Source organism: Ochotona curzoniae, unplaced genomic scaffold (genome assembly GCF_017591425.1).
Source record: "Ochotona curzoniae isolate NIBS_2020 unplaced genomic scaffold, NIBS_Ocur_1.0 scaffold_4701, whole genome shotgun sequence".
In the NCBI taxonomy this organism is placed as follows: Eukaryota; Metazoa; Chordata; class Mammalia; order Lagomorpha; family Ochotonidae; genus Ochotona; species Ochotona curzoniae.
In genome coordinates this window covers 67,553,779-67,578,642 of record NW_024467122.1, presented here as the reverse complement: position 1 = coordinate 67,578,642, position 24,864 = coordinate 67,553,779, and the positions used below count along the sequence as shown (strand labels likewise).

Genomic DNA, 24,864 nt, shown 5'->3' with positions numbered 1-24,864 from the left:
AGGTCCCTGCCACTCATCTGGCAGACCCATAGGGAGTTCCTGGTTCCCACCTGTGGCCTAGCCCAACCCAGCTCTTACAGGTATACAGGGAGAGAACTAGCAAATGCGAGATCTCTCTTAGACCTCTGCCTTTTAAATAAATACACTAATTTTATAGGAAGTCAAAAACATACATAGTAGTATTTAAAAGATACAATTCTTTTTTTAAAAAAAGATTTATTTTATTTTTATTACAAAGTCAGATATACAGAGAGGAGGAGATAGAGAGGAAGTGGAGCTGCTGGGATTAGAACCGGCAACCATATGGGATCCTGGTACATTCAAGGCGAGGCCCTTAGCCACTAGGCCACGCCACCAGGCCCATAAAAGATACAATTCTTGTGGTAAGCAAGAATTGGAGGAAAGCAAGCTGTTATGCCTGGTATAATGGTATCATTTCAATAAATGATGGCAAATGTTTTAGCTAAAACAAAAGCAGAGAGGTAGTTTTCAAAGCACTGAAGTGACTGATGGCAGACAAACTAAAACAGGGTGTGATGATCTTGGAGAGGGAGGCTACCCTGGAGATGGGTGCCTGCTGAAAATGCCCAGATGGTAGCTTTTAAAGGCTCTCTATGTCAGAAAGGACCACAGCAGCAACTGGCACAAATGCAAACACTTCTTAAATCAAAACGTGTTTCTTCTCTTAAGGGTTTTATAAAATCTAGGTTGTAATCAAACATCAAGAGAAAATGATAGTAGTGTGTCATCTGTCCAGCCCTTCTCTAGGCATTATTCTGATTGCCGAGACCTTTCCGTTGTACTACTGATCAAATCTTACACTTCTGTTACTCAGAAAAATGCCTTTCCTTATAGGATTTTCAATTTATATCTGTCCAAAAAAAAACACACCGTTCTGAGAGCTGCCATCATACAGCCGAAAGACCATTAGCCCTGACTTTTCTTCCAATTTCTATGACTGCATTTCCTAGCCTCTTCTGCCTCCAAAGTCAAGTCCAAATATCAGAAACTAGCATCAAGGCACTCTATAGTTCACACTCAAATTACCCTGAAAACATTGCCTCTATTCATCTTTAAAAGCATTTTACAATAGAAAACCAAATTCTTCTTCACTGTCTCTGTTTCTCTCTCTTTCCTTCTTTCCCTTCCACCCTTTTTCTAACATAACCCTTTTTTCCTCATTTTACCATTCTTCTCCCCATGTCACAGCATCCAAAGCTTTTACATTTAAAATGCAACTCAAATGTCCCCTTCTCAGTGAATTTTTTTCCTGAAAGCTAAATTCTTCATTAAAAACAACAATAATTGGGCCTGGCACAATAGCCTAGTGGCTTGAACACGCTGGGATCCCATATGGGCGCCAGTTCTAATCTCGGAAGCTCCACTTCCCATCCAGCTCCTGGCTTGTGGCCTGGGAAGGCAGCCGAGGACAGCCCAAAGCCTTGGGACCCTGCACCCGCGTGGGAGACCTGGAGGAAGTTTCTGGCTCCTGGCTTTGGATCAGCACAGCACTGGCCATTGCAGTCACTTGGGGAGTGAATCATCAAATAGAAGATCTTCCTCTCTCTCTCTTCCTCTCTGTATATCTGACTTTGCAATAAAAATAAATATTTTTTAAAAGCTTTGAAAACAACAATAATCATTATATACTTGTTAAGTATCTGGGAAGTCTGGTCTGAAGATTATGAGTAACATCTTTGAAGCCAGACAATCCTGAGTTGGATTCCCAGCTCCACTATACAGCACTGGGCAAGCCATTTAAACTAAACTTCTATTGCCTTTATTTATCAAATAAGGATAATACTTCACACAGTTGTTGCAAAGAGTAATGCATATAAGCTGCAGCTTTTTGAAAAATCACAGACATTTTAAAAATGTTTATTTATGTACGTATTTGAAAATAACAGTTCCTGAGAGAAAGGCAGAAACGGAAAGATGTCCCATCAGCTAGTTCACTCTCCAGAAAGCCACAACGGCCAGAGCTGGGCCAGACCAGAGCCAGGCGCCAGGAGCTTCATTCAGGTCTCTCACAAGGACTGTAAGGGTCCCAACGCTTGGGTCACCTTCCACTGCTTTTCCCAGCCAATAGTGGGGAGCTGGACCAGAAGTGAAGCAGCCAGGACATGTGTTACGGTCTACAGATTCAAAGGTGAATAAGCCAGGGTTTTTAGTGAGTTACTCTATTAAAAAAAATATATAAATAAAACTCTTTTAAACCAAATTCTCTTGGTGGAGAGCATTTCAGTCTAATGTGTTTCTAAGTAAAGTAAAAGAAAATATTTTCCACTTGGCTATGAATACACCTTAAGTACTCTAGCGCATAGATCTAAGCACCCTCATTTCACACTTGTCTCTCTTTTCATCATTCCTGACACCTACTTTTCCATCCTTGTAAAACGGTCTAAGATAGCAACTGATGTTCATCCTGGATCCTGGAGAACATGGAAATTGCTGCTCTCCAGGTTCCCTGGACAACATTGGTGTGTCTGCAGTTGGTAGTTAGAGACAGCCAAGAACTGCTGCCAGGTGGTGGCAGCCATGGCCAAGCCTTCTCAAAGCCTATAGTCAGTCTCAATTACACCCAGGCAGGACATGAACACCAAGGAGTTTCTAGATCATTTTTCCAGGTGACAGAAAGGAGCACGCTTTCAGGATTGTGTGAAGAGGAAGACTTTCCATCTCTGGTTGAATAAACACTCAATATTCTTGAGAGATTCCAAATGACATAACATGAGTAGAAGTCAGGCCCCAGAACTAATCAAACGTTTTTGAAAATGACTCTCCTTAATGGGAACTTAACTTAAAAAAAATTTTTTTTTAAATTGTAAGGGAATTCTGTGACCTCATTTATTATTACATATAAAAATCAAATAAGGCTTTCCAAAATTAAAAAAAATACATTTCAAATCCAACTCAAATTTTACATGGCTATATGAAAGGTACATTATTGTCCCTTAATACTAATAAGATCATACAGAACATGTCCCAAACGCAACTTAAATGACTGCAGGTGTTTAAATTGCACTTATCATTTTATACACATGAAAACACTACCAAAGCATGTTTACAAGCTGAATGGACTGCAAGGGATAGGAGTTAATGTTTAAAGTTCCCCCAGCAAACATTGAGGAATAATGAAACATTCTCCTCAAATCAGCTCATCATTTAGAGATTCAGCTCTGGGAGCCACATTAGAATTTATCTCATCCAATTCCCCCACATGATGAAAACAATCTCACAGGATCCACTTCAAATACATGCATTTTAGGAGCTTATTTGATTACATAGCCACTGTGGAAGTCTTTTAAACCCAAACCAAGTCTGCCTTGCTCTATCTCATTGACTCTCAGTTGGGATAATTTTGCCCTATTTGCAGACATATTTGGTTATCACACCTGAAGAACCTGGGGGAGAATAGTTTTCTGGCATCCAGTGGATAGAAAGAAGCCAAAAAGGCCATTAAATACCCTATAAAATGTAAGACAGCTCCCAGTATCTCCACCCCCAAAAGAACTTAGCTGGATCCAAATGTCAACAGTGCTGAGGTTGAGAAATCCTGTTCCTACTCCTGCTTGCTGATCCTTGGAAGCCTCTTTAAAGAAATAAAACTATTTTTTTCATATGTGACACACTGAGAAATATCTGAAACTTCCTTATGAACTACTGTCTCCCAAAGTACTATAAAACTATACCAAAACATATCCACTGGAGTTGCTACTGGGAGTGTGGTGCCCCAAGCAGTGTTTTCAGGAGCTTGAGTGTCAGAGCTCCCTGGAGCAACAGGCAGTAAATGTAGGCTCTCAGCTTCCATTATTTCCAATTAATGCACTGATACCATGAAATGAATTAGAACCTTCCCATGCTTGTCTCTGGTCTGAAACAGTTTTAGCACTAACACATTTATCTTTTCTTTGAATGTCTCCTCCAAAGATTTCTCAAACCACCTATTCCTGAGGCCATCAATAAAGCAAAACCAAGCCTATAAGAATGCAGATTTAACTGGAAATTGGAGACCAAGAGCGAAGGTAGAAATGGCCTCAAGTTACAAGAAATGGGAGGAACTGGCATTATTGTCAACTAGAAAGATGGAAATGCATCAACTAAGTAGAGGAAGAGTACAGAGCTGTGCCCCCCTGAAAAATGCAGTTCCACTGTCTTCTGATCCTTCAGAATCCATGATGAAAAGTTAGCAGTTTCTGAAATTGCTGTTCTTCAGCATTTAAGGACAAAGTCCCACCAGAGATGAAAAAGAAAAACAGCTTACCACATGAAACAATGGATCTTAACCTGAAGAAAAAATATTCAAGCCTAAGTCCTTAATGATGACTTTAGAAACATGAAGAAGATGATCAAACCCAACAGATCCACCCAGTAAGGTAAATCTCATGATTTACCTCCAAAGAACTCCAAGATTTCCAAATACTTACGCATATAAGAAAAGCCTGGTTCTGGGAAATAAAATCTGTTCCAGGAACTGTGTTGGAAAAATTTCAGAGTACACCAATGAAACATGTTATAACGTGAACAATTCTCCACTAAGTTGTGCAATACAGTGGTCTTGATGCAAATATTCTTACTCTCTTTAAAAGAGCTATGGAGAGGTAGACAAGTGATTCCAGCAGTGAATAGTGTCCTTGGTTAGAAATCAGCATGGAACAGATTATTGAACGGTAACTACCCAGCCCCTCTTTCCAGAACAGATATACAGCTATTTGGGATCAAGGTGTGGTAGCTGAAAAAGGCTAAACTGAGCAAGACAGACAGCTGAAAACACAGTAGTTTTATTCACCTTCAAATGATAAATTTTTTATGTGGCAGACCAAAAAAATGTATTCCTATGGGGTTAATGTAGAATTATACCAAACTAGATGCTTGAAAAATGTGACTTTGCCCGATATGAATTATCTTCACAGAGTACTAAACTGCTCATCATGGCTATTGAAAAAAAACCTCTGAAATTCACTCAAGAATTCAGAGCAGCAGAGGATGAAGAAAATAAGGGCCATTTCACACAAGAAAAATAAATGAGAACTATGAACAAAGTAGAAAACATGACTCTGGACCAGCATGATGGCTTAGCAAGCTAACCCTCTGCCTGTGGTGCCCATATCCTATATAGGTAATGGTTCTAGTCCCAATTGTTTCACTTCTAATACGGCTCCCTGCTAATGGCCTGGAAAAGCAGAGGAAGATGGCTCAAGTCCTTTGGACCCTGCACCCAAGTGACAGACCAGAGAAGCTCCTGGTTCCCAACTTCAGAATGGCTCAGTTCTGGTCATTAGGGCCACTGGGGAGTGAACCAGTGGATGGAAGATTCTCTCTCTCTCTCTCTTCCTCTGTCTCTGTGTGACTCTTTCAAATAAAAATAAAATTTAAAAATCTTAAAAAAAAAAAAAGAGGAAGGGAAAGGGAAAGAAAAGGGATAACAAAAAATACAGAGTATCACTGTGTCACACTGTGGCAGCTGTGATAACACACTATAGGAAATTAAGATTCTGATCAATCCACAAAATAATAAAAATATTGATTAAACTCTACTGTCAATCATTTCTCTGTATCATTAGGAGGTGTTACACATAAATTATTTTCTCTGCCACTTTGGTAATGCAGCTATTGAGATAGTCCTGCTTACAAAGATCATCTGCAAAGGAGAGTTACAGATAGACGGAGACAAAGCAGAGAGAGATCTTACAACCATTGGTGTACTACCTGCTAAATGGCCACAGTGCCAAAGGCCAGCTCAGAGCCCAGAGCCAGGACCCAGTAGTTTATCCAAGGTTTCCAAGTGGGTACAAGTGTCCAAAGACTTGAGCCATCTTCTGTTGGTTCCCCAAATGCATTCGCAGGATGCTGGATCAGAAATAGAGCAGCTGCGGTTTGAATGAATGCCATTATGGGATACCAGCTCTGCAGACAATAACCTAACCCAACTAAGCCACAGCACCAGCTCCCAATTTTTCATTTAAAAGTTTCAACATTTCAAAAACCTGCCACATTATAGAGCTTATTCTTTAAACAACATCTAAAAAGGAAACTCAGGGCCTGCAATGCCAGCATCCCAGACTGGTGTTGGTTTGTGTCCCAGCTGCTCCACTTCTGATCCAGCTCCTGTTAATAGTCTAAGGAAAGCACTGACAGTCTGAGTGTTTGAACCCTCTGCAACCCAAGTAGGAGACCCAAATGAAGCTTCTGGTTCCTGGCTTCACCCTGGCCTATCCCTGGCCATTATGGCCAACTGGGAAACAGATGGAAGATCTCTGTTTCCTTATACTCTGTGATTCATTCATTCATTCAAGTAAATAAATAAATAATAGTGGCAATAACAAGGATTTACTTTCAAATGCTCCCAGATCTAAACACGGACTGTGCTCTTGCTGGAGAAGGCTGGGCCAGCTACACAGCCCTGCTGCAGATTGCTGGAGCTGGCTCCTCACTGCAGGTCCACCATACAGTGTCCCTTCAGGGGGCCAGTCTAAGAGGGCACTTGCTACCAGGGCATGTTCTTTTCAGGACACATGACCACAGTTCAACCATTGAAGTCCTTTTTAAGCCTCTGATTTACAACAATCTACTATTGCCTAGCCAATTCAGAGTCAAGAGGCAGGAAAGTTTAAGGATGTAGATGTATAATTCTATTATAGGAAATGACAAATTGTGATGGAAATGTAATCTCTTACTTTCCTCTTAAACAACGTCTAGATCTTTTATCATAGTGACAATGTTCCATATGAATTTTTAACTTCATCAGCATTCCTGTTAACTCGTAATACTCAAAACTAAGACTGTACTGACTTCATTAGTGATGGTTTAGTAAAAATTTTTAGTAAACTAAAACATTTAAAACTAGGTGGGCATTGTGGCTCAGTGTGCTAAGCTGTCACCTGAGCTGCTGCCAGCCCATTAATTAGAGTGCCAGTTCAAGTCCCACCTGTTTTACTTCTTGTCCAGCTGCCTGCTAACGTGCCTGCATACCTCCAAAGGCAGTGGAGCATCATCCAAGTACTTGGCACCTGCTACTCATGTAGGAGACAGAGTTCTTGGATCCTGACTTTAGCCTGCCACAGACCTGGCTGTGGTGGACATTTAGGGAGTGAATTAATGGATGCAAGATTCTTCATCTCTCCCTATTGTTCTTACCCTTCAAATACAAAAATAATGGTTTTTTTTTTTTAGTTTAAATTATCTAGATAAGAGCATTGCCTTAAAAATACACCTAAAAGAAATCAAATGGGGGCGAGCACAACAGCTCAATTGGCAAATCCTCTGCTGCAAATGCCAGCATTCCTTATGAGCACTTGTTTGAGTCCTATATGCTCTCCTCCTGTTCATGGCCTGGGAAAGCAGTTGAGGATAGCTGCAAGTCTTAGGAGCATGAAACCACATGGGAGACCCAGAAGAAGCTCCTGCCTCCTGGCTTTGGATTGGTTCAGCTCCAGCTGTTGGGCCATTTGCAGAGTGAATCCAGCAGATGGAAGAGCTAAAACTACAAAAGCAAGCAAGCAGTCAACCAAGAAAAAGATGAAATGAAATGGTTTGGGGATGCTGAAAAAAGAGCCTTTTTCATTGAGCACTAGTTATAGACACTTTTCTTCCACTGTTAAGGGAAGTAATTCAGAAGAGAAAAACCCAGATTTAATACAGTATTACAGAAATAATTTTCAACTCTTGTTTTCATCTTGACAACCAAAATCTCTATCTTGATAACATTACTAGTCATTTTTATAAAAATTTATTGATTCTCCTCTCCCGTCTCAAGGTTCCTGTAGTCATCAGGAGCTGGGGTGACAGTGAGTCACTGGAGCTGCTCAGCCATTCACTGCTGCCAGTGGCAGGCTATGTGCTGCGCTGTGCGCTGGACCACATGCTGGGCCCGCCCTTGGGCTGGCAGACCACAAGACATGCAGCTGGCTCTATGATGCCCTGATGCACTTCATGCTGGAAGGTCTGCTTGTCAACTTGTTTTTGGCAAGAAATTTTGTAGACTGATGGATTAATTGGGTCTTTACGAAAAAAATATTGCAGAGCTGATAAAAGAGGAGCTTATTTTTATCCAAACATTGTGTCTTTGGAAATTCTGACTGCTAACCTGGATGGGTCCTAGCACTGTTCTTCATTCTATGCTATAGAGAAACAGCATTTCCTGCAGAAGGACCCTGTGCATGTGCAAGCTGTTCCCAGACTTGCTGAGCAGAAGGCCTAACCTCAACCCCACTGGCTCTACATGTGGATCTATCTGGACCTGATCATAGAATTGTTATTGTAGCTGTCATGGGCAGAACTCAAGAGAATGCATCACATGAAACTAATATGGGGAAAAGGGTTTGGTGAAATTTCAAAATAATAAACACTATTATGTTGCTTTATGAGCCAAAATGGATGAAACCTTTTTGTTTGGCTAAGAAGTCATACATTTCAGTTTGCACTTTATACACACACATACACTTGTTCCTGAATTTTCTGTTTCAGATTATAAGGTGGCAAATGTTTTTTATATTTCCATTTTTTAGCCAAATAGCAATATAAGGAAAAAATAATGAATTTTAATTTATAATTACAGCATGTTTAAATGTACAATTTAATGGCTAGTCTTAACTGTTCTACATTTATGAAACTAATTATCCTAGACTACAACTGAGAGTTAACTTTTTACTCCAAATTTTAAAAATTAAAATTTATTTGAAAGCCAGAGTTATAGAAAGATGGAAAGACAGAGAGATCCTCTATCTTCTGGTTCACTCCTCAAATGGCCACTCAACTGGAGCTGGGCCAGGTCAAAGCCAAGAGCCCGAGTTTTTCCTCTGTATCCTATGTGGGTGGCTAGTCCTAGACACTTGCGAAATCTCCTGCTGAAGCTAAATCAGAAGTGAAGCAGCTGGGACTCCCAATTGGTACCCACATGAGATGCTGCCACTGCAGGCTAACAATTCACCTGCTGTGCCACAGCACTGGCCCCTATTAGTTTATTTTAGAGTATATAAAGCATTCAAACATACATTTCTTAAATAAACTGTGCTTAATTCCTAAATGACAGACATGAGAAACTGAAGGGTTAGATGGAATGCCACAATAGCTCTGCCCAGAACCACATCTCTCTTACCTCCTCCCTGTGCCTGGGACATGCATCCCTGACAAGCCCTTCTTTGACCCACCTAGCTATTATGTATCCTTTACCTACATCTCCACTCAAACCACACTTCCTCCGTCACCTTAGCTTAGCTTTCACTTTTCAAAACATATTTATTCAGCGCCATGGAAACAAAGGACTCCACCAGGTGCTAGGAAAACAGCAGCCAATGAGACGAGATGGAGACCTTGCCCATGTGGCTTAGCACCTAGAGAGACTTTCAACAAACCACATCATCAGCCAATTCATAGCAATGGTGACAAATGTTACACAGGTGACGTACTAAAGCATACATGAGGAACTTGGAGCCACTCTGTGGATCTCATGGCTCTCTCACCTTCTTCATTCTGTAGAATGTATCACATTTCATTCTAATTGTTGTTTTTATTCCTCTTTTACTATGTGTACAATGTATGGACACTACAATATATGGACATTAACTGGGTTGTCTTTCTAACACATAATCAATAAAAGTAACTGTTATTTGTAGAATGAGTAAATAAACAAATTTTCCCCAAATACCAAATGAATAAGCCATGGTTGCAGACAACTGATTAGGTTGCCTTATACCTAGCAAATGTTAAACTGCTGGGAGAAAAGCAGCCAGCAGTTGGTGGGCAGTCTACGCCTGGTTAATGCCAAGTTTGTGTTAACTACACCAGTATATCAGCATGGTTGCCTATTTTGTTTAAGATATGTGGGGAAGGCAGAGAACGCCAGGCCAGGACATGCTACCAAACCCCACAGGCAGGGATGATGCAGGTTGCCTGAAGATGGGAATCTGGGGACATGTTGGAGTGAGAGCTGTTGAGGGTATGTTTGACAGGGGAGGAAAGACTTCTGGGATCTTCCACAGATTGGGCCACTGTACTTGCAGATAAGTGAGGAAGCTGAGACAGATTGTTTTAGAGTAGGGAAACCAGAAGGCATGTTGGATCAGGCCAATGAACTCACCCATGTGGGAGACCTGGGGTAGGCTAAATGGTATCATCCACTGCCCTTAGCAACTGCAAAAACTGAGGCTGGGGGGGTGGCGTGCCTGGCAGGGCTATGCCACAGTACCCACTGTGGGTGTCAGAGCAGGAGGTGGGCCAAGTCAGGCTAGGCTGCAGCACTCACCAGAACACAAAGAGAACCAGATATGGGGGCAAATTCTGCAGGGGACTTGTGGCTCACCTCTGTGGGACTGCAGTATCCACTGTGGACAGGTGGGGATGGTGCCAGGCATAGCCAGGCTGGTCCACAGAACTCATCTGACATTTGCAGGACCTGGGGCTGGGAAGAAGCCAGGCATAGCCAGTCTGCAGCTGCCCCCAGTAAAGGCCAGGACTGAGGGCAGACCATGCCAAGCAGGGCCGTGGCATCTGCCAGCACATGTGAGATCCAAGGCTGGGAGCAAGCCTGGTAGGGGAACTTGGGGAACTGACCTGCTAGGCTGTAGCTCCTGCTGAGGAGCATAATACCCGGGGTTAGGGGTAAGCCAGGCCAAGGAGATATACAGCACTTGTGTGGGCTGGACCTGGACCTGGCATGAGAACAAGGATAGGGTATGGACAACACCTGGCTGGAGTAGCCTGCAACACCCATCAGCAAGAACTGAGACTGAGTGAGCCAAGCCAGGTTGGGTTGAAGCACCCACCAGCACGTGCAAGATTGGAGGAACTGGCCTGGTAAGAAAACTCTGGGGACTCCCCTTTCAGGCTGCAGTTCCCACTGGTGAGTACAAGAGCCAGAGCTGGGGGTGGGTCAGACTAGACATGGCTGCAGTACCCTTCAGTATGCACATGGGCTGGGTTTGGGGGCAAGCCAGACCCAGGCTAGAATTCAGCACCTGCTGGTGATCACGAAAGGTAAGGTGAGTGTGGGACAGGCCAGGCTAATCATGGCACCTGCCAGTTCATGTGAGAGTCATATCTGGGGGTTGGCCAGCTGAGCTAGGCTGTAGCACCCCCTAGTGAGAGCCTGAATAGGTACAGGCCAGTTGGGCTATGCCGCAGGACCCAACAGTTAAGTGCCAGGACTCAGGGAAGATCATGTTAGGCTGGGCTGCAGCTCCCACTGGCACATGTGAGATACAGTGCAGGGAATGGATCCGAGAGAAGAACTTGGGGAACTCCCCTGATAGACTGCAGCTCCTGCTGGTGAGCACAACAGCCAGAGCTGGGAGCAGGCCAGCCAGGCTGTAACACCTTTTGGTTGGGTCAGCCAACAGCACACACTGGCACAAATGACAGTCAGGATGGGGTGCAGGCCAGGCTCAGTTAATCCACAACAGCTTCCAGTTCAAATGAAGGCCGGAATTGGCTCAGGCTGAGGTAGACTGCTACACCCACCATCAACACCTGGGACTGGGGCAGAATGGGCTGGGTTAGGACACAGCATCCATCAGTTCACATGAGAGATGAGGCCAAAGGCAGAACTGACTTGGCTCTGATGGAACTGGCCTATGAGCATTGGCTGGTGTAGGTGAGGAGCTGACTCTAACCCTGCACTGGCTGGCACACACAAGAGTCAAGTCTGAGATGACACGAGGTAAGGTTTCTTCAGGGACTCCCCAATTAGATGGCTGAACTCAAACCCTGGCCGCTGGGAAAAATCACAATATATGTGGGCCTCCTCAGTTGCTGATGCCTATGCAGTGGAGAGCTTGTCCACATGCACACAGGGGAAATGACAGCCAGCTCATTTAGGCCAGAGCACATCAAGTGCCTCATCAAAAGGAAAGCAGAATAGAGTGGACCACTCTCCTGGCAAAGCTTTGTAAACATGTTCCAGGGGATGCACTAAGATGGACTAGGTCAGCCAAAAGACCTTGCAACGATTTTCCCAACCCTGTTTCTATAAGGCTAACAATGTTTCAGAACACTCTTCCCCAAACCAGGATCTCTAAAGCATCATCAATGATTGTTCCCTATCCCTGGGTACCAATGTGGTCTGACAGCAAGGAGCAGCCTCCTCCCCTTCTCCCACTGAGGACACAGAAAAAAAAAACTGAAGCATTTGTCCCACCCACCTTCCTTCATACTTCGACCCTCCCCACACATGAGCATGCATCCCTCTCAACTATGTAAACAATATTAGAAACTAAACTGTAAAAGAAAAAAACAAACCAGGTAAGACTTGAACTTAGAGGTCCAATTTCTACACTCCATATAGCTTTGCTGAGAAAGGGCAATAATTCTAATAAAATTGAATGCTAATTTACAACTTCATATATTAAAAGTTAATTTATACATATACATTATGTAAAGTATGCCTATCTGTAAAACCCTTGTGCACACAGATATCATGTAGTATACATCTTAACAAATGCTTAACAGAGCTAATCACTGGTTCAATATTCTTTGTTTATTCTGATTATTAGGAATTTCTCACTTTCTTTTCTTATTATTGGGAATTTCTAGTGGAATAAAATAAATAAACTAAATTTTACTGAAAATTTTTAAATGTCTAAGAAACAGTATTTACAACAGTTATAAATAAAATATAAACTACAATAATGATGTATAACAAATACATAAAGTTTTCTTAAATACTCATTATACAACAGTTATGTCTCCAAGGGTATTGATACAACAAAAAGAACCGTGCAGATGGTAAAAAATACAAGAACTGTTCTTTCATTCTATAGGTACCAATTCACAGCACAGTAAGTGTACCACTTTAACTTGACTAATGATAATAAATTATTGAATACTGAGCTTGTTAAATTCATAGAAAGCACAGATGCAATCTCGAAATATTTAATTTTCTTCTAAATGAAAACACTCTAGCTCACACTTTTAGGGAATTAGCACCATCTAGTGAAAGATGATGGTAAAACTCAAAGACCAAAAAAATTGCCTAGCAGTTAACAGACTGTAAGAGAACACAGAAAGCTGTATCAGTAACACCTCTCACGATTGTTTTATTAATTTTTATTATACTGTAACAGACTTGTAGTAATGCTTCATTTGTTTTATAAAACATAAATGCTAAAGAATGTGCCAGAAAATATTCTAATTACAGAATGTCTAAAAGGGAGATAATCCACTATGTTGGAGGGATGGCTAAGTATGACCACTGACACAGTTTCCTTATAGGCAGGCCTTAGGAAGTCAGAATGTTTTTGAAAAGGGAAGGGTTTGTTTAGTAGTAAGATAAAAATAAAAGGCAGCTTCACATGCAGTGTGCAGTGCGTGGAGGACACTGAACAGTTAGGGGTAATGTTAGTGACCTAGGCCAGGGACACCAAGGTCTCGAGGTCTGAAGTGGAGCAAACAAGGCGTCTACTGAGAACTCAGAGTCCTTGGGGCCACGGACACCCCAACAGGCAATGTGAGCTCACGGGTCTCCACCCTGTCTGCCTCTACCTTTCACCCCTCTATCCTTTCTGCTAGTACCTGAAAGGAACATCCACTCATTTTTCTGTTTTATTCCCCTACCAGAGAGTAAGCTCTTCAAGGAGTTTTAGCATAGACACTAAATAATGATGTAACTAAAACAATGTGTATATGGGGTCGTCTGCTTCAATGGCAGAACTGTCATGGAAATAATTAAATATATAATGGGTTTCCCCTTATAATTTTTAAAGCCTTGTGTAAGTCAGTAGAAATTTCATTAATTATGTGTAGATTTCAGACGCAAATGTGTGATCATTGCACTATGACAATTTTTCACCAGGGGATGAAAAAGCAATCTAAAACTAATTGGTCCTTCTATATCACATCTTTAGATAAAAAGATCAACTCATTATTATCATTTTTCTTTCGATTTCAAGATTAAATTATACTGCATATCTTCAAAAGGTGCCAAGATAATTACAGATAAAGGTCTCTATTGAAGATAAACATAAAATCTTAAAACCAGAACACATATGGTCTATGACAACTTACTTCTGATATTCCAACCATACAGCAACAGTGTTAGTATAGTCAAAAAGTAAATTTTATGCAAGCCAAATTCCACTCAAATTTGAAAACACTCTAAAAATTATTTTCCTAGCTTCTTTAAAAGTATTCTCTTTTAAAGGTGTAAGATAAATCCTAAGTCACCGAACTTCAGAAAGGATGGTCATTTAGTACAGAAACCTAAATATTTGCATTTCTAGCATACATACCTGAATTGAGGAAGAACTGAGGAGAGTCTCCATGAATGCCCACCGTGCCTGGCCCCAAGGAGTCAGACAAGGTATTCACAAAGGAAAATACTCCACTCATGATTCCAAAGCCTAAACCAGAAACTGAAGAAGAAAAATACTGTTAAACTCTTTCCCTGCCATGGATTCTCTTCAAATCTAATCCCCAAAGGTTACTATGTGCCTGCTGTTGCTGAAGCGCAGGGACAGCCTCAGCCAGCTCTGGAAAGCCAAGGGCTTGGCTAACTGATGAGTGTAGAGAGAAAAGGTAAGAGGAGAAGAAATGGACAGTGACCAACAGATAAATAAAAGAAAAAAGATCTAGAAAGGCACAACAGAAATAAGTGAGGCAGACGAGCACATGATGCTGAAGTTGCCTTTATTTATGACAGCAATCAATAAAGCTGGATGGCTTGGAACAGGAACTGAGTATACAAGGCACTGCGTATTACAAGGCATGATGCCTGAGCTAAACAAGGGTGATTCAGTTTAGGGATCTAGACACATTTTTTAAATACATATTTGTGAAAGAATAATATGCGGAGGTATTAACTACATTACTATGAAGAGTTCTCTTAGTACAATGTAATGATAAACACCCAGAGAAAGTAACAGTTAACCACTTGGACATTTAGTACACTAGAGTGCATGCTCCAGTTTACATTTAATGACCATACAGATAAAGATCACTAGCAATCACTTTCCTCTATGTAAGGAACCAGGAAAGCCAGAAAAGTAGATAACAGACCAAGGCAGTAATAAAATATCATTATTTTATAAAAATATAAACCTGGGGTCAGAGCTGTGGCTCAGCATATTATTCCTCCACCTTCAAGTGCCAGCACCCCATATGAGTACCAGTTCATATCCTGGCTGCTTACTTCCCTCCCAGCTCCCAACCTGTGGCCTGGAAAAAAACAGAGGCGGACGGCCCAAGTCCTTGGGAACCTGCACCCATGTGAGAGACCCAGAAAAGGCTCCTGGCTCCTGGCTTCAAATCAGCTCAGTTCCAGCCTTTGGGGCATCTGGGAAGTGAACCAGTAGAGAGATCTCTCTCTCTGTAAATCTGCCTTTCTAACAAAAATAAATAAATCCTTATAATACACAGACACATACATATAAATCTATAAAGATACAAAATATAAAAATAGTCTTACACCAATTCTGATTTTTTTAATAACACTATGCAGTTCTAACTTACCATAGGCCAACAATCGCATAGAAGGCACTTTGTCATCTGGGTTTATATTCTTCAAACCTTCACTGGCTTTCCTAAAATCAAATCACAAATTTCATTTTCTTCATCATCAGCTCATCAGGAAAGAACACAAGAAACTTCAAATCAGGTATTGAGGCCATCACCAAGTTATACTCTCAATTCAAAATTCATTTAAACAAAACCCAAGAAGCTTAAAATGATCTCAAATTGACCAAAATTCACAACCAACTTTTGTCTTTCATTTGCCTTTCATGATAAAAGAAAAATGTAAGTGAACAAGCCATCAGGAATGGAGTTTACTGAGAAAAAATTAAAAAGCAACACTGAATACTTTCTGAGTAATAAACATTTATTTCAGTAGCCCGTGCAGTTAATCACTGATTATCTTCTGTATTTTCATTTCCACTTTGTTGCATATTCCACCAGGGTTATGCTTATTTTACCAGCCTCCCTTCTATCTTCCTTGCAACAGATCCCAAACTGTGCTCGTCCTGTTGCGGGAACAAATTCTTAAGAAAGCCACCTCTACCAATGGTTGGTAATTACTAATCCTCCCTTATTCTAAAATCTCGTAATAGTGACAGTCTGAACTCTCTTATGGTTATTGAGCTTTGTGTTTTTATGATTCCAAAATATTTCCTTTTTTTTTCTTTTACACCTCCAGTTAGGCTTCAGCAGAGAAAGTGGTCTGATGCTTTCATTGCATCCTGTTAAATAAAATGCTACCCTTAAGAGAAAAAGGAATACTTGCATAAAAGGCTAGCAAACTGTTCAACAGAAATGCATGAGTGATATTATCCAAATTTCTGTCATGAACAATTTACAAACTTACCACAAGCCCCTACCCCCAGGCACATATGTCAGGAGTACTAAATGTAGCTGATCCAGTCCACTATGTCTGCTACTACTAACCTTGCTGGCTAAAAAACTCTGCAACAGGGGCCAGTTCAACTGGTTAATTCTCCACCCACATGCACCAACATCCCATATGGGCACCTTTTTGTATCCCAGCTGCACCATTTCCAATCAAGTTCTTTGCTTATAACCTAAGAAAGCAGCAGAGAATGTCCCAAGGCCCTGGGACCTTGTACCTGCATGGGAGACCTGCAGGGAGCCCCTGCCTCCTGGTTTCAGACTAGCCCAGCTCCAGCCATTGCTGCCATATACAGAGTGGATTACAATTTAAGACCTTGACTCAAACAATATTCAAATTATACAAAGCCCAGAATATATATTAAATAAATTAACCAAAACACTGTAGAATCATTTGTCAGCAAGTGCTAAAAAGGCAGTTAAATTAACTCTAAAAAATAGACAAATGAATCAGAACGTACTTATTTTCTGGGCATTATGTTAACTTAAACTTGAGGATGCACATATTCTTTATGGTTAACCTACTCATCCAATATTGATAACATTCATTACATTAAATTAAGGCAATGTGAGATTCAACCAAACTAATAATAAGCATAACAAAAAAGGGGGAGGTTCTTTGCTGTTCTTGACTCAACTTGAACAAATGACCAGTTCGTGTTCTCTTCTAGAAGCATTGTTTGGCAGCAAGGACAGGAACCAGAAATTGAAGTAACTACTTTACTCTTTCACCAGAGCAGTAACCAATGTAAATGTCCAATTTTCTTAAACATTTACCTGTCACAGGGATGTTGGTAAAGGCTAATTCAAGTTGATGAGGCATACCCAGTAGTAACAAACAAACACTATCAGCAAGTATATCAACACTTATTGTTGAATCATGTAAGTTTCACCAGGAATTTTAATAAAAGTTACTCAGTAATAACAGCTGTTCAGTACAACAAAGCCTGTCTATCACAAATGGATTAAATGTCTAAACTGGGAAACGTAAGAAAAACTTCTTCATCACAGGTAACAGGAGTCAATGGGAGGAAAGGTTCTCAATGTTAACATTAGGAAGTGAAAAAGTACACAACATGATCAGCTTCCCACGCACTTCTCTTTTACTGAACTGGAAAGTCTGTTGGCATTTGCTACTGTGTCTCCAAGACCAAAAAAAAAAAAAAGAAAAGAAACGAACACAACCTTGCTATTAAACTTTAAAAAACAAGTGATCAACCCCACCATCTTCCTTGTTTCGTCCATTCTTTCCTAAGCTATGCAGCTGGTACGTGTAAGAAAGGGAGAATAGCAAGAAACTTGCATACAAACTAAACATACCACTTAAAACATGCTAAAAAACAAACAAGCCTCTTAAAAACTGTAGCAATGCTTATTTATAGTATTTTTTCTATAAAGTTTCCCTAAAATTACAAAACAAAACAAAACACCCTGAATTATTTATCAGAGTATTATAAACAAAACTGAATTAAATTAGAAACTTATTTGTGTAGGGGCCAGTGCCATGGCACGAAGCCCTACAGGATATTTGGGAGGAAACCAATTTTGCCACTTCTCAAATAAGTGAGCAGATTCAACCTTCTACACTAGCTCACTCAGTCATTTCCAACCACAGCTGCCTCGCTGTGCTACACAGTAACCTAAGTTACTCTTCCCCAAGGCAGGTATGGTGGCACAGTGTATTAGGCCACAGGCTGGGATGCCTGCAGCCATATCAGAATGCCTGTGATGTTTGAGTCACACCTCTGTGCTGGATCCAGCTTCCTGCTAATGCACCTCCTGGGGGGGTGGGGCAGACAAGGCTACCCACACACAAGACAGCGAGGAGTGCAGGATTTCCAGCCATGCTGCGCGGGCCACAGGCATTTGGTGAGTGAGAGAGAGGATACAAGACTGGTATCTCTGACACTTGCCTTTCAATTAAATTCTTAAAAACAAAAAAAAAGGGGGGGGACAAAAAAGCACTCCTCCTCTCCAACTATGTAACTCTGTACCCATTAACCATCTTGAATTTTAAATTATTATTTGTATAAGAAGGACTGCCACTTGTGTAAGGCTCTGCCAGGCTGAAGTTATAAAGCATTCACTCACTGATTCAAGATGAAATGAGTGCTATTAAGGCCTAACCTAAATAAATTAGATTGTAACACTGTTTTTACTCAATACCTTAAAAGTATAAACACAGTGCAGGGCCCAGCATGGTAGCCTAGTAGCTAAAGTCCTCACCTTCCACATGCCAGAATCCCATAAGGGTGCCAGTTTGTGTCCCAGCTGCTCCACTTCCCATCCAGCTCCCTGCTTGTGGCCTGGGAAAGCAGTTGAGGACGGCCTAAAGCCTTGGGACCCTACACCCGCGTGGGAGACCTGGAAGAGGCTCTGGGCTCCTGGCTTTGGGTTAACTCAGCTCTGGCTGTTGCAGCCACTTGGGAAGTGAATCAGTGGATGGAAGATCTTCCTCTGTCTCTCCTCTCTGTACACCTGATCTTCCAATAAATAAATTTTTCTTAAAAACCAGTACAAATCCTCCATATCCTTGGCACTAAGTTCAAGTAGCAAAATTTTAACTGAGGAATATTTCATTTTTTAAAAGATTTATTTATTTTATTTGAATTACAGAAAGTGGGAAAGACATCTTGCATTTGATGGTTCACTCCCCAAACTGTCACAATGGAAAAAGCTGGGCCAGTCAGAGGCCAGGAGCTTCTTCCAGGTCTCCCATCCAGGTGCAAGGACTCAAGCCGTTGGGCCATTCTCAGCTGCTTTCCCAGCACAAGCAGGGAACTGGATAGGAAATGGAACAGCTGAGATACAAACCAACCCACAGGCAGAGGATTGAGACTGCTATATCCCCATGCCAGCCCCCAAAGCAAAACTTTAAATTTAAGACATTACTTTGGCAATAAAGCACTAATTACGCCAAAGTCCCTATACTTGAGTATAGTACAGCCTAAGAAAGCAATTTAAGTGCACCCATATAAGTATCAGTCATTAGTAATGTGTTTTCTTTAAAGATTTATCTCTTTTTATTGGACAGGCAGATTTAGTGAGAAAGACAGAAAAATCTGTTCACTGGTTCACTCCCCAAGTGACTGCAACAGCCAGAGCTGAGCTGATTTGCAACCAGGAGCCAGGAAGCTTCTTCCAGGTCTCCCACACGGGTGCAGGGTCCCAAGGCTTTGGCCCATCCTCAACTGGTTTCCCAGGCCACAAGCAGGGAGCTGGATGGGAAGTGGAACATCTGGGACTTGAATTGGCACCCATATGGGATTCCAGTGCATGCAAGGTAAGGATTTAGCCACTAGGCTAACACGCCGGGCCCAATAATGTATTTTAATTTTCAAATTTGTTTTTAACACAACTATACCACCCAACATTTCTAGAACTGCCCCGTAAATTTCTGCAGAATATTTCAAAGCCTTGTTCAAGAGGTAGTTTCCAAATGTAAACAAAGGTACCTACTCCCTCAGTTTTTTCTTATCACGGCTTACAAACTGACAGAAGTCCTTCTAGAGAAGCAGCATACCGCCCCCAGGATGCCCAGCCAGCTTCTCTGAACTTCCAGCCTGGCCCCACAACTTTAATTTCTCTCTCCTGTGGCCCTCCTCCTTTCCTGCCAAAGGTTTAGCCTATAGTCCTTTGGAATGACAAGTTAGTGCCAAGAGCCTTTCAGGTGAAGACCATGAAGAAACAAGGTAGTCCAGAACAGCAGACACTCACTTAGACACTCAGGAGCTAACCTCTGGAGCCAGTGTTGTGGTGCTGCACATTAGGCCACCTGCTGCAATACTGGCATTCCGAGTCAGAGTTTCAGTTGCAGTCCTGGCTGCTTCCACTCCAACTTACTGCTGCTGCACCTTGGGAAAGCAGCAGATGTGGCCCAAGTACTTGGGCCTCTGCACCCGTACATGAGATCAGGATGCAGGTCCAGGCTCCTGATTGGCCTGGCCCAGCCCTGGGCACTGGGGCCACCTGGGGAGTGAACCAGCCAATGTAAGCTTGCTTCCTTATCCTCCCTCTGTCCTCTTCCCTCCCTCTCTTCTTCTGGCATTTTGCAGTCTGCCTTCACAATAGATAAAATAAATCCAAACAGAAAAAGACATAAACCTTTTTTTTTCCCCCTAAAATTAGAGCTATCACAGAAAATGCAGCAACAACATGAGCCAATGATGTTGCAGCCAGGAAAACACAATGAATATTAGCTGACTCAGGAAGGAGACTAAGCACAGTCAGGAGCACTAGCCAGAGTCACAGAAGACTCCTGAGTCCAGGGGAAGGTAAAAACCAAGTGCCTGCAAAAGGTGCTGTCTGTAGGAAGATTATAGTAGGACGGGAGTAGCTGCTGCATGCTAAAAACATTCAACCACAGCCAGATGCCTAATTAGGGATGCTGTACTCCTAAGGAAACTTAAATCCTGCTTTTGTTGTTGTTGCTCTTCAGCACTTCCAGAGAATACTGGATGTTTCACTTGACAACTGATACAAATGTTGGTGTTATTTCAATGATTTGTTTATTGCAAATTTGAGTTTACAGAGAGAGCTTCCATCTGCTGGTTCACTCTGTGACTACAACAGTCAGAGAGCAGGGCAGATCCCATGCCAGGAGCTTCCCCTGGGTCTCCCATGTGGGTGCAGGGACCCAGTCATTTGGGCCATCCTTCACCGATTTCCTAGGCACATTAATAGGAAGCTGGATCAGAAATGGGGCAGCTGGGCCTCAAATCCAGCTGGTGCTGGTGTCATAGGCAGCAACTTTATTCACTACCCCACAACGCCACCCCTAGGATACGAATTTTGCAGCTAAGCAATGGCTTCATAGTTTTCAATTTGTAATTTTAAAATGTTTCATTATAAAACGGAATTATTTCAGAGCCTGGTGCAGTGGCTAGTGGCTGAAGTCCTCACCCAGCATGTGCCAGGATCCCATATGGGCATCAGTTCTAACCCTGGCTGCTCCACTTCCCTCCAGCTCCGTGCCTATGCCCTGGGAAAGCAGTTGAGGATGACCCAAAGCCTTGAGACCTTGCACCTGTATAGTAGACCCAGAAGAAGCTCCTGGCTTCAGATCGGTTCAGCTCCGGCCATTGCAGCCACTTAGGGAGTGAATCAGTGAAAGAAGATCTATCTTTCCTTCTCTCTATAAAAATCTGACCTTGCAATAAAAACAAATAAACCTTAAAAAAAAAGAAAAAAAGAAAAATTAGTATGTTATTAAAAGCAAAAATGAAAAATGCAGTTAGAGCACATTGGCAACACAAAATAACAGAAGCCCTTTAAAAATGTTGTTGGGCTTGGCACGGTAGCCTAGTAGCTAATTCCTCACCTTGTACTCCCGAGATCCCATACGGGCACGGGTTCATATCCCAGCTGCTCCACTCCCATCCAGTTCCCTGCCTGTGGCCTGGGAAAGCAGTCAAGGACAGCTCAAAGCCTTGGGACCCAGCACCTGCATGGGAGACCCGGAAAAACCTCCTGGCTTCTGGCTTTGGGTTGGCTCAGCTCCAACCACTGTGGCCATTTAGGGAGTGAACCAGCGGAAGGAAAATGTTTCTGTCTGTATCTCTCTGTATATCTGCCTTTCCAATAAAAATAAATAAAACTTTTTAAAAATGATGTCACAGTGAGGTGGGGATTTGGCAGAGCAATCTAGACAGACACTGCTTGAGATGCCTACATCCCATGTCTGGGTTCAAGTCCCAGCCCTGCTTCTGGTTCCAGCTTCCTGCTAATGCTCACCCTGGGAGGAAGCAGGGGATGGCTTAAGCACTTGGGTTTCTACTATCCACATGGGAAACCTAGGATTGAATCTTGGGCTCCTGACTTTGGCTTGACCCAACCTCAGCTGTTGCAGGCATTTGGCAGACAGAATCAGAGGATGGAAGATTTCTGTCATTATTAGCCTTTCAAATGAATAAAGTGAACTATACATTTAAATAAAGAGCTGCTGTTCGGGTTCTGTTTTGGTTATAGCTTCACAATTTATGGCAAATCTCAATTACTTCATTTGCAGAAATAACAAAAAGGATGGCATTATCGCCCTACCTGGTCCTATGAGGAAACCAAAGCCAACCTCATGATGGCCTAAAGAGAAAAGATGGTTTCAAGTTCAAGCTGTTTCAAACCAGTGTTTTCACATTGAGGCCTCATGGGTCCCTAAGATGACCTACTTTCTGGCCCAGAAAGGGAATTCAAGCCCCAAGCTTTTTTTTTTTCCCCTGTTTTTTAAATGCGTTTTTCTATTATTGATTTGAAATTACAGGAAATATCTCAAAACGAACCTGTTTTCCCCTAAAGCAGTCCAAATAACGGCAGATAATTAGTAAGAATTAATGAGGTGATGGCAAAGAAAAGAAATGATAATTCTAAGCTGAGGAGTAGACAACTGAGAAGCCCACAATCCTATACCAGGGTACCCCAGTTTGGTGCCTGGTTCTGGCTCCCCACTCTAGCTTCCTTCTAATACTGGACCCGGGTGGAAGCAACCATGGCTACAATAACAGGCTCCTGTCATCCCTGTGCATGACCCTGATAACCTGTCCAGTTCCCAGCTTCACTCCGTCACGGTCACTGCAGGCGCTGGGGCAGCAGTGGCAGCCAGGCAGGTGGTGGCAGTGGCTAGGACTTTCTTCCTCTGCCTGTCAAATTAAATTCTAAAAAAGTCCAAGCTAGAATCCATCTTTTTTGTGGTTTTTGTTTTAATGACTAAATTCCCAGCTTATTTTTGCCTCCATAACATTTCTTATCTTCTGAGATAAAATAAAATCTTTATCTTCTAAGATAAAATTCTTGAAATATTTTAAAGTTTTTTTTTTTTCATTTTGCTTGAAAAAAGAGATTTTTAAAGGTTTATTCCCCAAATACTTTTGAAAGTCAGGGCAAGGCCAGCCTGGAACTCCATCTGGGTTCCCCATCAAGAACCCAGTTAGGCCATTACTCGCTGCATCCCAGGATGCACATTAGCAGGAAATGCCGTTAAAAGGAGAGCAGTCAGGACTTGAACCAGGTACTCCAACACTTGATGTGGCTTCTCAAGTAACAACTTAAGCCATTCTGCCAAACACTCCCCAACATATAGACACAATGTATCTCCCTGTTTATTAACTTATTGCCTGTCCCCTCTCACAATAACAGCCCCATGAAGTCAGGAGTTATCTTTTTAATCACTGATGTATCCCCAGTGACTGCAAAGTATGAGGAAGAGAGGGAAGGAGATAAAGGAGAGACAGTAAGAGGTCTACAAGATTGAAAAAAAAAAAAAAAACAAAGAAAAACTCAAAATTTTTAGACTGAAAAAACATCAATCCCTTCGCTTGAATCTAGGTAGCAAGCCATGGATCCTTACTAACGTCAAATCACCAAATAATGGCTCCAACTTAACTGTGAAAGAAGGGTAGGACAAACTTCCAACTCACTTTATAAGCCTGTAATAGGCAAACCGGAACACCTCCTGGATGAGGACCGAAAGCAACACTCCGAAGATGAGCAGGTATGTCTGCTTTGGTCCATCTCTGCTGTCACTGATCAGTCTGGCCATGAACCAAATCAGGGACGAAAGCAACAGCGACACCAGCCAGAAGAAGGCTCTGAAAATTAAAGTGTTACGGGCAGCATTTAGAATGATTTAAAACTGAAACCTCACCTTCAGAAGGAACACATTTCCTGATTTTTTTTTTTGACAGAAAACACAAAGATCTCATAAAGTGCAGCTCCAGATCAATTATTCCCAATCAACACGCTCTTCCCCGGAGACACCAAATGTACTCCCCAAGGCGGGTTAGTTTTTCCAGTGGCCCCAATTTTCCAAGTGCGGCTACCAGACAGCCTAGCTGGAATCGTGCCTATTTGCTAATCTTCATCACAAACGCTTCGCCCACTTGTGTGCCCAAGAAAAATCGTGGCTACTGTGACTTCTCTGATGTCCCTCTTTTTGAAATCTACCAGTAAGAGTGGATTGCGGGGTCAGTATCGAGGATAAGCGGTTTGTTTTTTTCCCCGTAAAACAAAGTCTACATGTCTAATAACAGTTACTAATTAAAAAAAAAAAACTGAAAATTTGTGGTCTGTTTTCCAAGACCTGGGTGCTGATATGACCCCATATGGAGTCTAACTTAGAGCAGTCATACTAGCCTGCAGCTGAAATCCCTACAGCTTAGAACGGCACACGTGAAGCCAACACAGGAAGCATCCCTGCCTAGCCGGGGGCCAAGTGGGACTCGCGTGCCCCAGCGAGCGAGGGTGGACAGGTGGACACTGGGATTAGGACCCATTCGCCACCACAGCCGGCGTCCCCCGAGCTCCTAGGAGAGGGCGGCACACGACAGGAGTTTTCGGCATCTGCACCCTCAGGACGCCCGCCCGGACGCTGGGATTAGCGGGGCTGGGGCGGCCAGCAGAGCGGCCCCTCACCGCCCTCCACCACGCTCACGGCCCTCAACCCTCGGCAGTCCCAGCAGACGTGAGGAGCTGAGGGAAACGACGCCTCGGGACCCACACGTGAACTGATTCATCATTCCCCCTTCCCGCCCCTCAGCTCAG

The 24,864-nt window shown here is 42.4% G+C and overlaps 1 protein-coding gene across 3 annotated transcripts in view; it reads right to left on the bottom strand.

The window, feature by feature from the left end:
• APH1B (aph-1 homolog B, gamma-secretase subunit) overlaps positions 1–24,864 on the bottom strand; it is a 34,864-nt gene that overhangs the window by 9,627 nt on the left and 373 nt on the right. The window contains exons 2-4 of one of the 3 annotated variants that reach the window (XM_040969653.1): positions 23,742–23,912; positions 15,442–15,512; positions 14,223–14,345 (exon numbers count right to left, since the gene is read on the bottom strand). In XM_040969653.1, the coding sequence (XP_040825587.1) occupies positions 14,223–14,345; positions 15,442–15,512; positions 23,742–23,912 (365 nt within the window). The remainder of the gene's footprint in view (positions 1–14,222; positions 14,346–15,441; positions 15,513–23,741; positions 23,913–24,864) is intronic. The other 2 variants (XM_040969654.1, XM_040969655.1) reach the window with 2 other exon arrangements.